Source organism: Lupinus angustifolius, unplaced genomic scaffold (genome assembly GCF_001865875.1).
Source record: "Lupinus angustifolius cultivar Tanjil unplaced genomic scaffold, LupAngTanjil_v1.0 Scaffold_244_73, whole genome shotgun sequence".
Classification (NCBI taxonomy): Eukaryota; Viridiplantae; Streptophyta; class Magnoliopsida; order Fabales; family Fabaceae; genus Lupinus; species Lupinus angustifolius.
The window spans coordinates 2,169-17,894 of record NW_017727304.1 but is presented as its reverse complement, the minus strand read 5'-3'; the positions used below and the strand labels follow the sequence as shown (position 1 = coordinate 17,894).

At 30.6% G+C, this 15,726-nt stretch overlaps 1 protein-coding gene across 1 annotated transcript; it reads left to right on the top strand.

Moving 5' to 3' along the window:
• Positions 1-784: 784 nt before the first annotated feature.
• LOC109340777 (AT-rich interactive domain-containing protein 1-like) lies at positions 785-7,075 on the top strand. The gene is made up of 3 exons (XM_019578515.1): positions 785-980; positions 1,397-2,398; positions 5,748-7,075. Exons 2-3 carry the CDS (start codon positions 1,415-1,417, stop codon positions 6,546-6,548), a joined length of 1,785 nt encoding a protein of 594 aa, XP_019434060.1. The 5' UTR covers positions 785-980; positions 1,397-1,414; the 3' UTR covers positions 6,549-7,075.
• The last annotated feature ends 8,651 nt before the right edge of the window (positions 7,076-15,726 follow it).

Below are 15,726 nucleotides of genomic sequence, written 5' to 3'. Positions count from 1 at the left end.
ATACATAATTATTTAATAAAAAATTATAAATACACGGGTTGGTAGGATTATGTATTATGATAATTGTTTCCAATCATAAGCTATTTTTACGGGTACCTATTATGGATATTTTAGCGGGTATCCATGAGACAATATTTTTATCAATCTTATATTGACATGTTAGCAACATTTTAATGAAAGAACATATATATATTATTTAATGAAAAACAAATATGACATATGTCATATTTTTAGTGGACTGAAGATATAACTTATCTTTTAATATAAGATATAAATTTTTCTGATAATTAAATAGGTTGATGTCATAGACTTAATATACATTTTAGATGACCTAAAGTCTGATATGATAAGGTAAATATATTTTTTAAAAGATAAGTCTCATTTTATTACGAAAAAAGTATGGTCTGATGTGACCGATTATAGGTTTGTAATAAACGACCTAACATGTTTCCAGTTTAACTAAAGGTAATTATACTCGATCAATTAATATTGATAGTATAATGAGATTAACTCTCCCAATAAAAAATTTCATTATACGCGTAAATCTCGAACCCGAATATAAAATGAATTTTATTTGGAAATACCCATTGATTTTAAAATCTTACTATTCCTTTCTCATAAAAAAACATCATTTCATTAAATTTCCCCCCTTTTCTTAATAAACAATACCTTTCAAACACCAACTCAACCATTCGTGAGTTAAAAACTAACCAAGGTTAATGCACTCACCTATATAAATATATGGTAAGAATTGAAACAACTCTTTAATGTAATAAATCCCTCATCTCCATTATTTGAACCTCATCAAAATACATCTCTCATAAATTCCCAAAAAAAAACAAGAGGCAAAAAAATATAAAAAGAGTTATGAGAAAATATAATTCGTAGAGGGTCAAGAAGGTCATCACAATTCACAACTCATTAAAGGGGTCCATTGAAAACCCTTCCCCTTCTCTAATTTTTCTTCTCTCTAAAATCTGGTACATTTGTCTTACCTAATTTTTATTTATTTATTCATTCTTATTTCTCTTTACTACTATTTATTTTTCCAATGAAAATTGAGATTTTGAAGAAGAGGGTCGGCGTTTGTTCAAAACTTGAATTTCACCCCCGTCTACTTCTCTCTCTCTCTTCAATATTATAGAGAGAGAGAAAGCGCGGGAAACACAAAGGGTGGCATAGCGAGCAATCTCTCTCAGCTAAAACAAAATTTTTAAACCCTAACTACTATATCACTTTCTCAATTTTCCCGCCAAACTCAATTTTCAGACCTCAATCGGCTCAAGTTCCGATTTCCATAACCAGTTTTTCCCCAAAAAAATCGATTTTTTAATTTTATATTGCAAAAACGAGAAAAAAGTGGTTGATTTGGAGTGTGATTATTTGTTGTTTCTAGGGTTTGAATCGGGAATCAATGGCAGGGCATGGTGACGGTGTTCTTGTAGAAGGCGGTGGTGGTTGCGGTGTGGTTAAAGCGTCGTACTACGAGATTCGGCATCGTTTCGAGGGGTTACTTTGCAAGTTGTGGCGTGAGATCTGTGTTTGTTCTCTACCGGTTCCGCCCATGCTTGGTAATGGTATTAATGTTGATTTGTATAAGCTGTTCATAGTGGTGAGGGGGAGAGGTGGATACGATGTCGTTTGTGATAGTAAGTTGTGGGATTTGGTTGCGGAGGAGTGTGGGTTGGGTTTGAGTGTGGGTTCGTCGGTTAAATTGGTTTATAGGAAGTATTTGAGTGCGTTGGATGCATGGTCGAAGAAGGTTGCTGATAGTCAGGTGGCTGAGTGTGGGTCGGTGGATGATAGGGATGAGTTCGAGAAGCGGTTGATGGAGTTACAGGATGAGGTTAAAGGGTTGATGTTGGATTATGCAGAGAACGAGGGTGGTGGGAAGTTGTGTGTGAAGAAAGGAGTTCGAAATGGAGGGAATAGTAGCCCGGAAATAATGGACTTTGTGATGAATGACTATGTTGATGGAAACTTTGGTAATGATGCAATGGAAATAATCAGAGAGGTTGTTGATGGAGGGAAAGTGTTTGAGAAACTAGGGTTGGGGGTTGATTTGTCTGATGCCGAGAATAGTGGTTATAGCGTGGTGGGATTGGTGAGTGGAAGTGAGAAGAGTGACGCCAATAATGACAGTGGATTGGATTTGGATGCATCTGGTGTTGGAGACAGCTCTGGTCGTAAGAGGAAGAGAGAGTCTATGTCGGGTTTGCTTAGATGGGTTTCCACCATTGCTAAGAATCCTGCCGACCCTGCTATTGGCTTATTACCTGATAAGTTGAAATGGAAGTCTTCAAGCAATCATGAGATCTGGAAGCAGGTTTTGTCCTTACGGGAAGCTGTATTTTTCAAAAGAAGTTTTGATTCAAGCATTGAACAACAAAATTGGCAGGTAATAAAAAAATTATATGCTATTAAGTGTAGTCTGCTAACCTGAAATTTCTTATTTATAGCCTGTGCTGCTGCCGCATACATAAAAATTGTCTCAACAAATATCTTTTTTTATAGCCTTTGCACATTTTTCATTTTGTTTATCTGGTCTGCAATTAAACTTATTTGCTCACTTACATGACACTTGTTTTTATTCCTTTTTAAGTGTATTTCTTGGGGAATTTGTCGTGTTTATGCGCAATTGTTACTCTGGATTTCCATTACCTTCTGATCCTCAACTTTTATCGGCCACTTTCTTTGTTTCACTCCCTGAAAAGTGAAAAGAAATTTTGTTTGGTAAAGTAATTAATGATATATTGTTTTTGTGTGTGAGTTACTAAGAGAAAGTATCATTTATTTCTAAGTAATTATAGATGTATAGCTAGAAAGAGGAGTTGATTACTTTCTTATGTGACACAGGGAGTCATTTTTCTTGCTTCAAGAAAAAGAACTCTCAAGCATGTTTCTAAGAAGAGCATCATTCACATTATTTACTTTCCTTACTATTAAAGCACATCATGCTTTTCCCATTAAAGGTGGCAAGGCAAACAACCAGCTATTATCATTTATCAGCCCTTGTTTTTTTGGAAGTATGGAATGCATTAGATGGGTTTTTGATTCATTTACCCCAAATTGTAGATTAAATTATGATCAGGCTGCTAGATGTTATTAGTTAATCTAATAAGTTTAAGTTCTGAGATTAATTACCATATTGGATTCTCACTTGTTATTAGTTACTGTCTTGTTATTAGATGGGGTGCGGGTGGATTTGTTTTTGCAAAACACCATTCACAATCAGCTTTACAATTGGGTTTTGAATGCTTCTGCCTTTTTTAGTGTTTCGGCTGCCATGGCCATATAGACATGGCAGGTAATGTGGGTGTTACCCAAAACCTAACATAAGTTATTCACTCTCTTTCAATTTCTCTCCAATTTCCGTGCTCTATCGATTTTTTGTCTTTCTCATTCATGGCCTCTCTTTATGGCGACACAAAGCTCTGGCAACAACCAATTTGGCTCAACCACCTCCATTCTTCATTTCCTATGTTTTCTGCTTTGTTTTAATTTTTTTCTTGTTCTATCCTGCCTATGTGGCTTTTTTATTTGTTGCAACTTATTTATTGATATCCCAGAGTATAATTTTATTTATCCTAAATCTGATATTCACGCAACTTAATTTATTTGTTGCTTGTTGCAATGCTGCTACTGATATCCTAATTTTTTTAAATATTCTTTATGTATACATTTTATTTTCCAACCAACATGTGCTTTCCCCTATTTATTTGCAACACAATCCACCACATTGTATGGCGTATTTTTGGCAAACCACCATGGACCATCATCTGTCATTGATAACACCTTGTTAGGTAATATTGGCGATATAGAGTGCTATTGTGGTTTTGCAGAGAGGATTTGGGGGTCGTCGTGATGCTATTTTCCCACTGCCTCGCGGTTCTACACCGCAATTGGAGTAACCCATGATAGGGTTTGGCTGTGAGGACAAGCGGAAATCTGATTCAAGCTGCTTCAATTTTGCAACTTGGAAATCAGATTTGGCACTTTAAAGTCAGATATATCGTGACCATAAATAAAAGCGTGAAAACCCTCATTTTGTTTAGTTGTGAAATTCCCATTTTGCATCTTTCTTTTTAGCCGTTTCCCTTTTTGAATGGTGTGTTAAATCATTTCTCACCTGTCTAAGGGCATTTTAGTCACTGTATCTTTTTATTTGAGTCACAACCCATTTTGCATTAACCCATCTTTGACAAGTACCACAAAAAACAAAGGAAATAATAATGTGGTAAGACATTTTTATCCTTTTATATACACTATAATAACACTTTTGTCATTAGAAATACGTATAAAATCATGCACTTGCCTCTCCATTAATGGAGAGGATCCTTGTTCACTTAACCTCCCTGCCCTTTGCTTTGTGCCTACTTATAGCTACATGTAACCAATGCTAAAATACTGTCAGCGCACCATTTTTCCATGTTGAATTTGGCCATTTTATGGCGACCCACTTGTATTTCGACAACTGCGATTTTTGGTGCTCTTCACAGCCATTGTTTGCATGGTTCCTTTTCCACGTCTCTACTTTACTCTTTTCTCAAATCAATTTTTTAAATTTTTCGTTGTCTCTTTGTGTGCAATATATGACTACCATCTTTTTTTGGCATTGTCTTCCTTCATTATTTGGTTAGTTATGCCTTCGATTGATTGGGATTGTTATTTCCATGTTCAGGCGACCATTGACAATGAAGGATGAACATGTCTTTAATTTTAAATAACTATTTATCTCTGATCATTTTGTGTGTATAGTGTAAATTATTATTATTGATCCCCGAATCTTCCCTATAGCATTTTTGGGGTTGGCAGCTCCACTCGGCTATGCTATCCAAACTTAACCACTTGGGGTAGCATTAGTTAACATCTATAGATAAGTTCTTAAATAGAAAATTGCATGTTTTTAGTTCTTAAACTGGTGAATTAACTTGTATAATGTTTACTGTTTGAACTGATTTTGTTGTTTTTTAGGGGAAACCTTAATGAATATATCGGCACGTGAGGAATTCTATCTTAATTAATATTTTGATAGTAATTAATTGTTATTTGTTAGTTTATTTTGTATATTTACATGTTGGTAATGGATATTGTTCTCTATTGTTGAACACTTGAAGTTAAAAAAATTGTAATGTTTAAACTTGTATAATGTTTACTTCTTAATGTTATGAACTTTTCAATATTTCATTTATTTGTTAATTGAACTTAAATATGTGGTCATATCGTGTATTATGAATATATTATTAGTATATTGTGAGAATGATTGATTGTTATTTGTTACTTTATTTTGTATATCTACATTTTGGTATTGGATATTGTTGTCTATTGCTGAACACTTGAACCTAAATATATTTTTATGATTAAACTTGTATCATATGTATTTCTTAATATTATGAATTTATGAATGTTTCATTTATTGTTAATTGGGTTTGAATATATCATCAAATTGTCTATTATGAATGTGTATTATTTAACTAGTATATTAGTTTATTGCTCTACTATTGAATATATTATTTTACTTCAATTTTTAAAACATTGCTAAGGCCCTCTTTTCCCCATAAAGCCAGATTTTCATACTATAATCCGGTTTGCTGATTATTTCAAAATTTAACTGGAAATACTTTTTTCTTTAATAAAAAGTTGTTTTCATACTTTCACAAACAAGCTCTTGTATATTTCATTAAAACAAAATTGCAAAACTCCATGTGGTATATCACATTAAAGCAAAGCCTTCTTACATTTTGTAGAATCAAAGGATGAACTCTTTCATGTATGATGATAATTGTGGGGGAAGTTACAACCTTACAGCAGCTGCACAAAGCTCCTCAATTTCATCTACAGGGAGCAGAGATTTGGACCGAACACCAAGTCCTCATCCTAGAGATCGTACTGAGAAGCAGGTTGTCGATTCTATCATTGATGGATGTCCTGCAGTGCGCATACCCGTCGGTTCAAATCACCAAGCTGAAGTACCAAAATGGACAGGCTTAACTCCTAAAAGTGATTCTAAGTGGTTGGGGACCCAAATATGGCCATCACAAAAAGGAAATTCAAGACATCTTATCGAAAGGGGCCCCATAGGAAAGGGAAGACAAGATTCCTGTGGTTGCTCAGTTGCAGGTTCTGTTGAGTGTGTAAGGTTCCACATTGGTGAGAAAAGGGCGAAACTTAAGCTGGAATTAGGTGCCGCTTTTTATCTATGGAATTCTGATAAGATAGGTGAAGAAGTTAGGCACTTGTGGACAAATGAAGAAGAGAAGAGATTCAAGGATGTGGTGGGGCCAAACCCTCTGCCAGAGGGATATTATTTTTGGGATCACATTTTTAGATCCTTTCCTAAAAAGACCAGGGAAGATTTAGTTTGCTACTACTTCAACGTCTTTGTTTTGCAGCGGAGAGCATATCAGAATAGGCAAACTCCTGATGAAATTGATAGTGATGACGATGAAGCAGAAGAAGGACTGAGGAATGTTTTTGGATATCGGACACAGAATTCACACTGTTCCATCTTAACCCCGAAAAAGGCAGCAAAAACGAAGAGCAAATAGCTAGTGAACATTTGTCAAAATAAGAGCTTCGTCGAGAATGTAAAAGTTAGAGAAATTTGGGGTCTTCATAGTGCCAATTCTCAGTTTCGACAAATCTTTCTCTAGTTTAGAATACAAATCGTCATTGCTTTTGAGGAGTTAAAGACTGGAACTTAAGAGGTAGATTTGCTTGCGGGTTTATTCCGGACAGATTATTAATCATCTCTGGTGGTGGAAGCAACAAACTATGAAAAATTGAATAGCATAAAAGTTGGAATTTAGTTTTACATGCTTCCGATTTTGAAATGTGCATTCTGTCTGTCCAGTGTTATATAGTAGCCACAGGTAATATTAGCAGCACATTTTTTACTTGGTTTTAACTTCAAGGGTTACTTAGAAACAGAAAGCCTTAGGGGTATAGAACAACATTTTATTGTAGAGGATCGTGATCGAATACATCCAAATACATTTCAAATTGTAGTTTTTCTATGTGATGGGAGTTTTTGTTTTGATATTTCTCATTTGTATATGAATATTGTTTTGGCTCATACGTTTAGGGGGCCATATTTGTTGTCTCACTTTTTGTACCATTCCATGTACTATCAACTTTGATTGGTTGAAAAAATATATTTTAAGTTAATATTGTAATTATTAATATTTTTCTAACCACTCACGCCTACAGATGATAAAACGGGTCGGGCATGCCTACGTTATCTTAACGGACAAAAATTGCACGCCCTACCTATTTTAAAACAAGCTAACGGGCATGTGGGTAACCTGTGAGCATTTATAAATAAAAAGAAAATAAAAATCATACAATATAATAGAAAGGAATTAAATAAGGTACTTGAAGATAATTTTTTTTTAAACTTTGATATTTTATATGTAATTGAATAAATTATATCATAATACAAATTTTTTGAGACGTTAAATAACATTATATCATACATTATTTGAATTTTTTATACTTTCTCTTAGAACATGTCCGCGAGCCGTCTGCATATACCATCAACTTTGATTGATTGAAAAAAAAATATTTGAAGTTAAAATTGTAATTATATAATATTTTTTTGGTCATTCACACTTAGAGATGACAAATCAGGTCGTCCGACCTATTTTACTCGTGCACACAAATGCCTGCAAAATTTAAGTGGGCGCGGGCATGCCCGCATTGTCTTAGCGGACAAAAATTGCATGCTCTGTCTGTTTTAAAACGAGCTAACAGACATGTTGGTGACTTGCGAACATTTATAAATAAATAAAAAATAAAAATCATACAATACAATAAAAAAGAATTAAATAAGGTACTTGAAGATATATATTTTTTTAAACTTTGATATTTTATATAAAATTGAAGAAATTATATCACAATACAATTTTTTGGAGATATTAAATCACATTATATCATACATTATTTGAATTTTTTATATTTTTTCTCTTAGAACATGTCTGCGAGCCGCTTACATTGCCCAATAGAAATGCTTGCAAGCATTGCGCACAAAGGCATGGCGAAACAGACAAATAGATAAAATTTATATGTCCTGCTCACAAAAAATTTGTGGGCTACGCGGGTCGACCCCAGACTTTGCTCGGTTTGTCATCTATAATCACACCTAGCACATAGAGTGACACAAAGTTATGAGATAGCAAATGTGCTCCTTGCGTTTAGTTATCATTAATTTTCTTAAGCTAATTGTTCTTCCGCTTTGTTTTTTGGGTGGAAATCTTCTGTCCCAAAAAGTGTATTACTCAATGTGTCACTGCTTGTAATTGGTCATAAAAATACTTAATTATTAACTTTTTAACTTAAATATGATTTTTCAACTAATTATAAAAAGTGACACATTTTGATGGTACAACATATATACTCCCTGATTTTTCATACATATCATCCAAAAGGAATCTCATGGTATGCCTTGATCTTGGGTAGAAGGAAGGTGGTCTTGAGGAATGTTTCACACTCTTGAGAATCTAATATTTTCAAAGAGAATTTAACACTCCCACATTCTTCACAATTTTAGCTTGAGACAGTAATTTTTTTATCTCATTCATTTAAGTGTCTTTCGGTCAATTATAAAAGATAATGAGTAAATTGACGAAAGTATAAACTATATGATATATAATGTTATATAAAACTAAATGTTAATCAGTAAAATGTCAACTAAATAATGAACTTCAAGTATCAAAGATGAGAATGTTGCGTGAAATAAGTACATATTAAATAAACTAGATTAGAAATAAATGCTTTGATGAAAAATTTGGAGTAGAGTTTACATTGAGGTGCCATACATTTTTGTGGGTGAGATCTTAACAAAGATTAACATGTTACTCTTGTAGCAACTATTATTCGTACATGACCCTTTAATTCTAGATTGCTAAGGAAATTGAGAAGGAACGGAGTTCATAAGATCAAGAATGATATTATTTATTAATTGATAGTATTATATTCCAATTCTTTCGTGATACATCCTAAGGAAAAATGGAAGAATTGGCATGGTACTTTTATTGAAAAATCAATTTGACGTATTTAGTACATTTTGTACATTTGAGTACATTAATCTAGACCATTGAATATGATAAATGATTGAAATCATTATATTATAATTAATAAACCAACATTAAAATTTAGTTATGATTCCATCTCAAATTCTATAGGATCAAGCACACAAAACTGGGAAAGACAAATTTATCAATCCTGGACCTTAAGGCATAAAGAGAACTAAGTTAAATGTTCTCTCTATGCTTTGATATGTTAGTAATGGAAGAAAAGATAGTTAATAAAATGTCTAGATTCGAAAGGAATAAATTCAACCTTTTTTTTTGAAAGGTCTCGATAAATGTGGGGAAAAGATAAAATTGAATATCATATTGATTCTCTAAAGATGTAATGATTGTCAAGTCAGTCCTCATGAAATTATTCTCTTGAAAATAAAAATGACTGCCACATACAAATTTTGTCCATAAAAGATTCACATAACAAATAACTTCATGACCAATACAATTGTCATTTTAAATATTTTAGGACTTATTTGGTGGCCATCGTATATTTGGATGACCAAATAGAATGTAATGCTTGGAAATAATTATGCCCTTCCTAATCCTCTCATATGAAGAATGCATTCTTACTCGTATCTAATAAGAGTGAATTCTCTAACATTATTGTTTTGAACTCGACTTATGTATGGAAGTTATCCATTAGGATATATATAATAAGTGGTAAAGAGGTGATACTAAAGTGTCAAACCTTCCCAATGGTGAGCTCTTCAAAAAATTAGTTTATTATCCTTGAAGAATACATAATTTTATTGACCTATTTTTATATACTAAAAAAATATTGAAAAAAATGAATGACCTTGGTAATATTTGTGATTTAATTGAATCAAATAATTATTTTTACATATTTATGGATTATTTTTATTTTATTTTATGAAGTGACCAATGAATTTTCTCCAAATTTTAAAGTTGAATGAAATATTCTTACCATACAAAAGATTTTTTAAATATTTGTTGTGACTTTGTAAAATTAATAAAATAATTTTATCACAAAAAATACATTTTTAACTATTTAGATGTCTCAGAATAAATTTTATCATCTTTGACAATTGGGTTCCTAATCATTAGCTATAAAACATTTGGTTGCGGTCCATTTTATTTTTATTTAATTCATATTTAAAAAATTTATTTAATAAAAATCTTTGGTTATTAGCATTTTTTTACTATTATAAATAGCAATAAAAACAAAAAGAAATAAAAATGGAAAAATATCATGATAATCAAAAGGAGGAATCGATAAAAATAAAAAGTTATGGAAAGAAAAGCAAAAAACTTCAAAATTAGTATTGACACTTCCAAATATATACATCATCATTATGTCAAGTGTCAAACGTGGTTTCGTTATATAGGTCAGTCGCTAGACGAGTTGCTTCAATTTTCCATGGTGGGCCAAATATCATCATCTCACAATAATTTGCAACACTCTCTATCGTCTAGTGTGCATTTGTCGCAAATTGCAATAGTTTGCATGTTCCACCATCAATTTAAGAGTATCCAACGCGACCTTAACACATGTTTATATGTATGCTTTCAACAATGTAATTGCTGCTATATTTATAGCTTTCTATGTTGGCTCGTTTGTCATGTGGATATGGTTTTAGGTTAGTTCCTATCCTTTTAGTCTATTTTTATTTAATTTATTTCTTTTCTCTTTCTTTCTTTTATATTATTATTTAAATAGTTATTACTAATTAAGTGGTTTATTTTTCTAAGTAAGTAGTAATGATAATAGATATTTTCTTTATATAATTAAAAATAAAATATTTTAAAGTATTTTAAATATATTATTTTAAAAGATTAAGATGAAGGTCGTCACTAGTGTGACATCTTACACCCAAAACAGGTTGAGAAGCGCTCACAATCACTATTAGTGTGTCTTCAATCTCCCTTGAAAAAAAAGACAATAAAATATAATGTTATATCTTTTCTCTTAATCATATTAACTTATTATCCAAAAAATGTTGTATTGATTAAATTAAAGATAATTAATTAAAAATTATTTTGGCAATTTAATAGTAAGATAATGACCCATGTCGTATCTTATTTTATGCTTCAGCTTCTGAAGCAATCAGAATCATTAGCATCTCTCTACCATATCTATTTAAAGCGATCATAGTAATTAATATTGTCTCTACCATCTTCTGAACTATGGAAGGATGTCGATGATCCATGTCTTATCTATCGAACCTCAATCAATAAAAATCAAACCAACCTATTAATTATTTTTCTAAAAAACATTCTACCAAAAACTCTACAGTGTTTATTTGCTCATTGTAGTGGTGAGCATGGATCAGGTAAGGCTTGTCCCTTATCCGATTCTAAATGTTGCAAGGTTATTTTTTGAACCCTTACCTAGATCTGAAGCTAACCCGACCTCAAATATCTACTGAGACAACCTTTGAACTTGAATATGACCCTTGACCTGATTAAATATAATGCATACATCTTTTAGATAAAGTTTTCTCAACATCGTACTTATTATTATGGATATATAATTTGACATATAAAATGATATATGTATATATATTGTTAATCATGTATATGTGATGAAAAAACTAGAGAATCAATGATACTTTTTTGACCAAAGATATGTCATTAATCTATACAATTGAATAGAGACACATACAAATATGATAAGTGAGTGACCATGGGACAGAACAAGACGGGTCATGATTATCCCCTACCCGACCCTAAATGTTGTTTGAATCTAATTTTTGAACCCGAACTCGACCCTAGATTCGATGAGACCCGATCCTATTTGGTCTCAATCATGATCGAGCCAAACTGGTGAGCGAGTAGAGTATAGTCCTGCTTATCCCTAACTCATTGCACCAACAAATACGTTAGAGGAAGATAAACTCTTCTTAGACACTTAATAAAATATATTATTTTTCTTTAATATTAAATATGTAAGTATGGACGGACAAGTAATAATACATTTCTCGATTTGTAAATGATTCTCAAGTTTAAATCTCTAGTTCAATTATCATACATTTCATAATTAGCTATACAAAGAATTTTTTACTTTTTATCCGCAAAAAAATATTGTGTCAACTACTCTAGATCATTTGAAAGGTGTTTGGATTTTATTTTCCCTCTTCCTAAGTCGTGTAAGCGATGGTAATAAAAGATTGAGACACAACTTCAATAAAGTAATTTTTATCTTTTGAGAGATAACTCTACAAGTTAGCATCGTCATATATCATGTGAATACTCTCTTATCTCATTCTCAATTTTCTATTCATTCCCTTCCTCTTATGATCAACAAATATTTAACCAAGTTTATATTGGATGGTTAATTTTATAAATAATTGATTTGAATATTGATGTATTATTCATTTGCAATGAAAAATGAGAGGATTGGCCTCGTAAACAATATTATTTATTAATTAATATTATTACTTTCATATTCCTTGTCAATATCTCCAAATGAAAAATGAAGATTTCACATTGTCACAAACCAATTTTGGATGGAACATTTCTTACATGACTTAGGAGGAGAGAGATATGAATTATATCTCTTTAAAATGATTTGAAGTCGCCACAATATTTTTCCTATTCAAAACATATAAAACTCTCTTATGTGTCCAATTTAGAAAAAAAGCAATTGAACTAGAATTCTAAGCTCAAGAATCAATTATGACAAGATATGGTATTATCATATTGTCCATCCATTATAAAATAGTACCATTGTTAATTGCATGAACAAAATTGTACCCTTTAATTATTAAAATATATTTAATGAGTAAATAATATATATTTTTGGTCTCGCAATAGTTTATTTTACTCCTATGTATACCAATGTGCAATAAAAAAATAAAAAATTCGTAATTCTCGGTTGAAAATTAATTAAAGACTTTTTTTATTCAATTATTTTAATTAATATATGGGGAATTAATAGCGAAATATTTCATTGGTCATGAACCAACTTCCTCCTTTGATAGTAGAAAGGGAAGATATGAGAGAAGTCATGACTCATGAACCTACTATTAAATTCTATTAATTTGATTTAAAATAAATTAAAATAAATTATTTCAAATTAATTAATAAGAATTACCAGAAAAGATAGAGTATTGGTTCTTCCTCCTCTAAAAACATAAAAGATAATATGACACAAATCATAACAGCACTATTAAAATTTCATTAATTATATAATTAAGAGTAGGGTTAGAAATGAACCGAACCAATTCGGTATTCGTTCAAAACTCGATTCGTTATTTAGCTCGATAAATTTGGTTCATGAACCAAATGAGTCGAATTTGAGTTGAGAATTGAACTCGATAAATAAACGAGTCGAACTTGAGTTGGATAAAATTCGACTCATATATATATTTATTTATTTATTTATTTATTTATTTATTTATTTATGTGTATAAATTAATTTTTATGTTTATTATTATCCATACATTATTTTTATATTTACTGTTATTATATTCATAAACCATGTTGTATTTATATATGTAAAACCTTTTATAGTATTTTTTAAAAATGAAATAAATATTTGAGTTGTTTAAATGAACCAACTTGAACTGAGCCGAACTGTTCGCGAACTTTAACCGAGCCGAACTCGAGCTAAAAAAGTAACTCGTATCGAACTCGAGTTGAGTTTCGAACTGAACCAATCCTTACCGAGCTGAGCTCTATTTCGACTCAATTCGGCTCGTTTCCAGTCCTAATTAAGGGCATTACAAAATTATTTCAATTTAATTAGAAAGAAATATATTACACGAGTCATAAACATACTATTAACATTCCATTGTTTCATCAATTATGTACTTAAGATCATTTGAAATAAATTATTTTAATTTAATTAAATGAATCAATAGAAAAAAGACTCATTTGGTCATGCTATATGATTAGATTAGATTTTTCTTGGCTCATTGCATTTTACGCGTCACGTGGGAAATTTAGAATTATCATGGTAGTGGTTTATGCGAGGTTTCTATGCGAAATCAAGTCAAACTAAACTGATAGTCATGGTTGACTCACTATTTAAACCATGATGTATTTTTATAAAATAATTATTTTATTTTATTTTATTTTATTTTATTTTGAACAATTATTAATTATGGTTTTTTTCTTTATCCCAGAAGAGAAACATTGGGCTTCTCCTATCTTCTGAAAAGAAGTTTGCCATTAGTATTTTGTTATGTTTCTTATTTCTTATTTTGATTTCTAAAAACTAATTTATATTTGTTTTTTATCGAAAGACACCACGAGGAGTCTTTTGCTTCACTCGGAGGCAAACAACTTCAAGTGAACAATTTATATATTTCAAAAATGCTACTATGTTATTATTTGTAAACACTTAATTTTGTCAATTTCATACTCACATATGGTATAAACATAAAAAATCAAAATAGAAAAGGTAAAAAATAATGACACGTGTGATCAATTTGATTTAAAAAATAATGTTTTGCAAATTTGATGAAATCAAAATTTATTCAAAAAATTAATTAAGTGTTGCAATTTGAAAATGAGAAAATAAGATCAAATTAAATAAATTTGGTTGAGTTGTGTAATTAAAATAGAGTAATAACAATTAGAATAAATTAAGGAAAACAAATGATATTTTTATTTTTATTTTTATCTCATTTTCGATTTTATATAAATAAAAATAAAAAATAATTTTAAATAAATTATCATAATGATTGGCTCAATAATGGTAAAGTCAAATTTCCTACTCAATTTTCGTTTTATTTTTATATAAAAACTAAAGGTTTTTAAATCACTTATTAATCAACTATTTACACAATGATGGGATATTATTTCAAAAATGAATTCATCCCCTTCATTTTCGTTTTTCTAAATAATAAAAACTTTAAATTACTTAATGGAAATTTTTGTCTCAATAATTGAGGGGTTCCATTTCAACGAAAAAAAACATGTGTTAATTCTCTCTAATTTTTGTTTTTAATAAAATAAGAAAAATTCAAATTAATTTTATGAGCAATTATTTAAGGCATTAATTGGGAAGTCACCCTTTTATTTCAACATGTTGCATAACCCCTATAAATAGAAGGGAAATCACATATATGAAAGGACACCAAAATAAAGAGAAAATTATGTATTGATTCATAATGTAACAAAATTTTATATTATTATTACACAATTTATATTTTTTTAATCATCATTGTCAATTAAATAAAAGTAATACAAATAAATGAATGATGAATGATGTACTGACTGTATATAAATCTTTACACCAACAATACATGTATATTACACTTCCAAATAAAAGGCTAGGAAAGTTCTTAAAATATGTGCCTTCTCTTTCCCATTTTTTGGTTGCCGTATATGGTTTTTAACCCTTGATTTCCATATGATTCCAACTATATCTCTCCCATCTGGTGTGTCCTCGCGTTGTCATGCATAACTATTCATCAAGAAACCTACGTCGAACACATGTTTATCTATTAACATATATCTATGTGTATCTCTTCATATTTGCCTTGTTCTAACCTAGTTCTTAGAAATGTTACCTCCATGAATTGAAGATCTTGATTGTTGAAGGAGAGAATGAGAGAAAGAAGAATGATGAAAAGTTGAAGTAAATGAATTCTTCTATTCAATTGAAAGACTAAAAATACATTGGTTACATTACAAAATATGATGCTACTATATATAGCAGAAAAGAACAACTAAT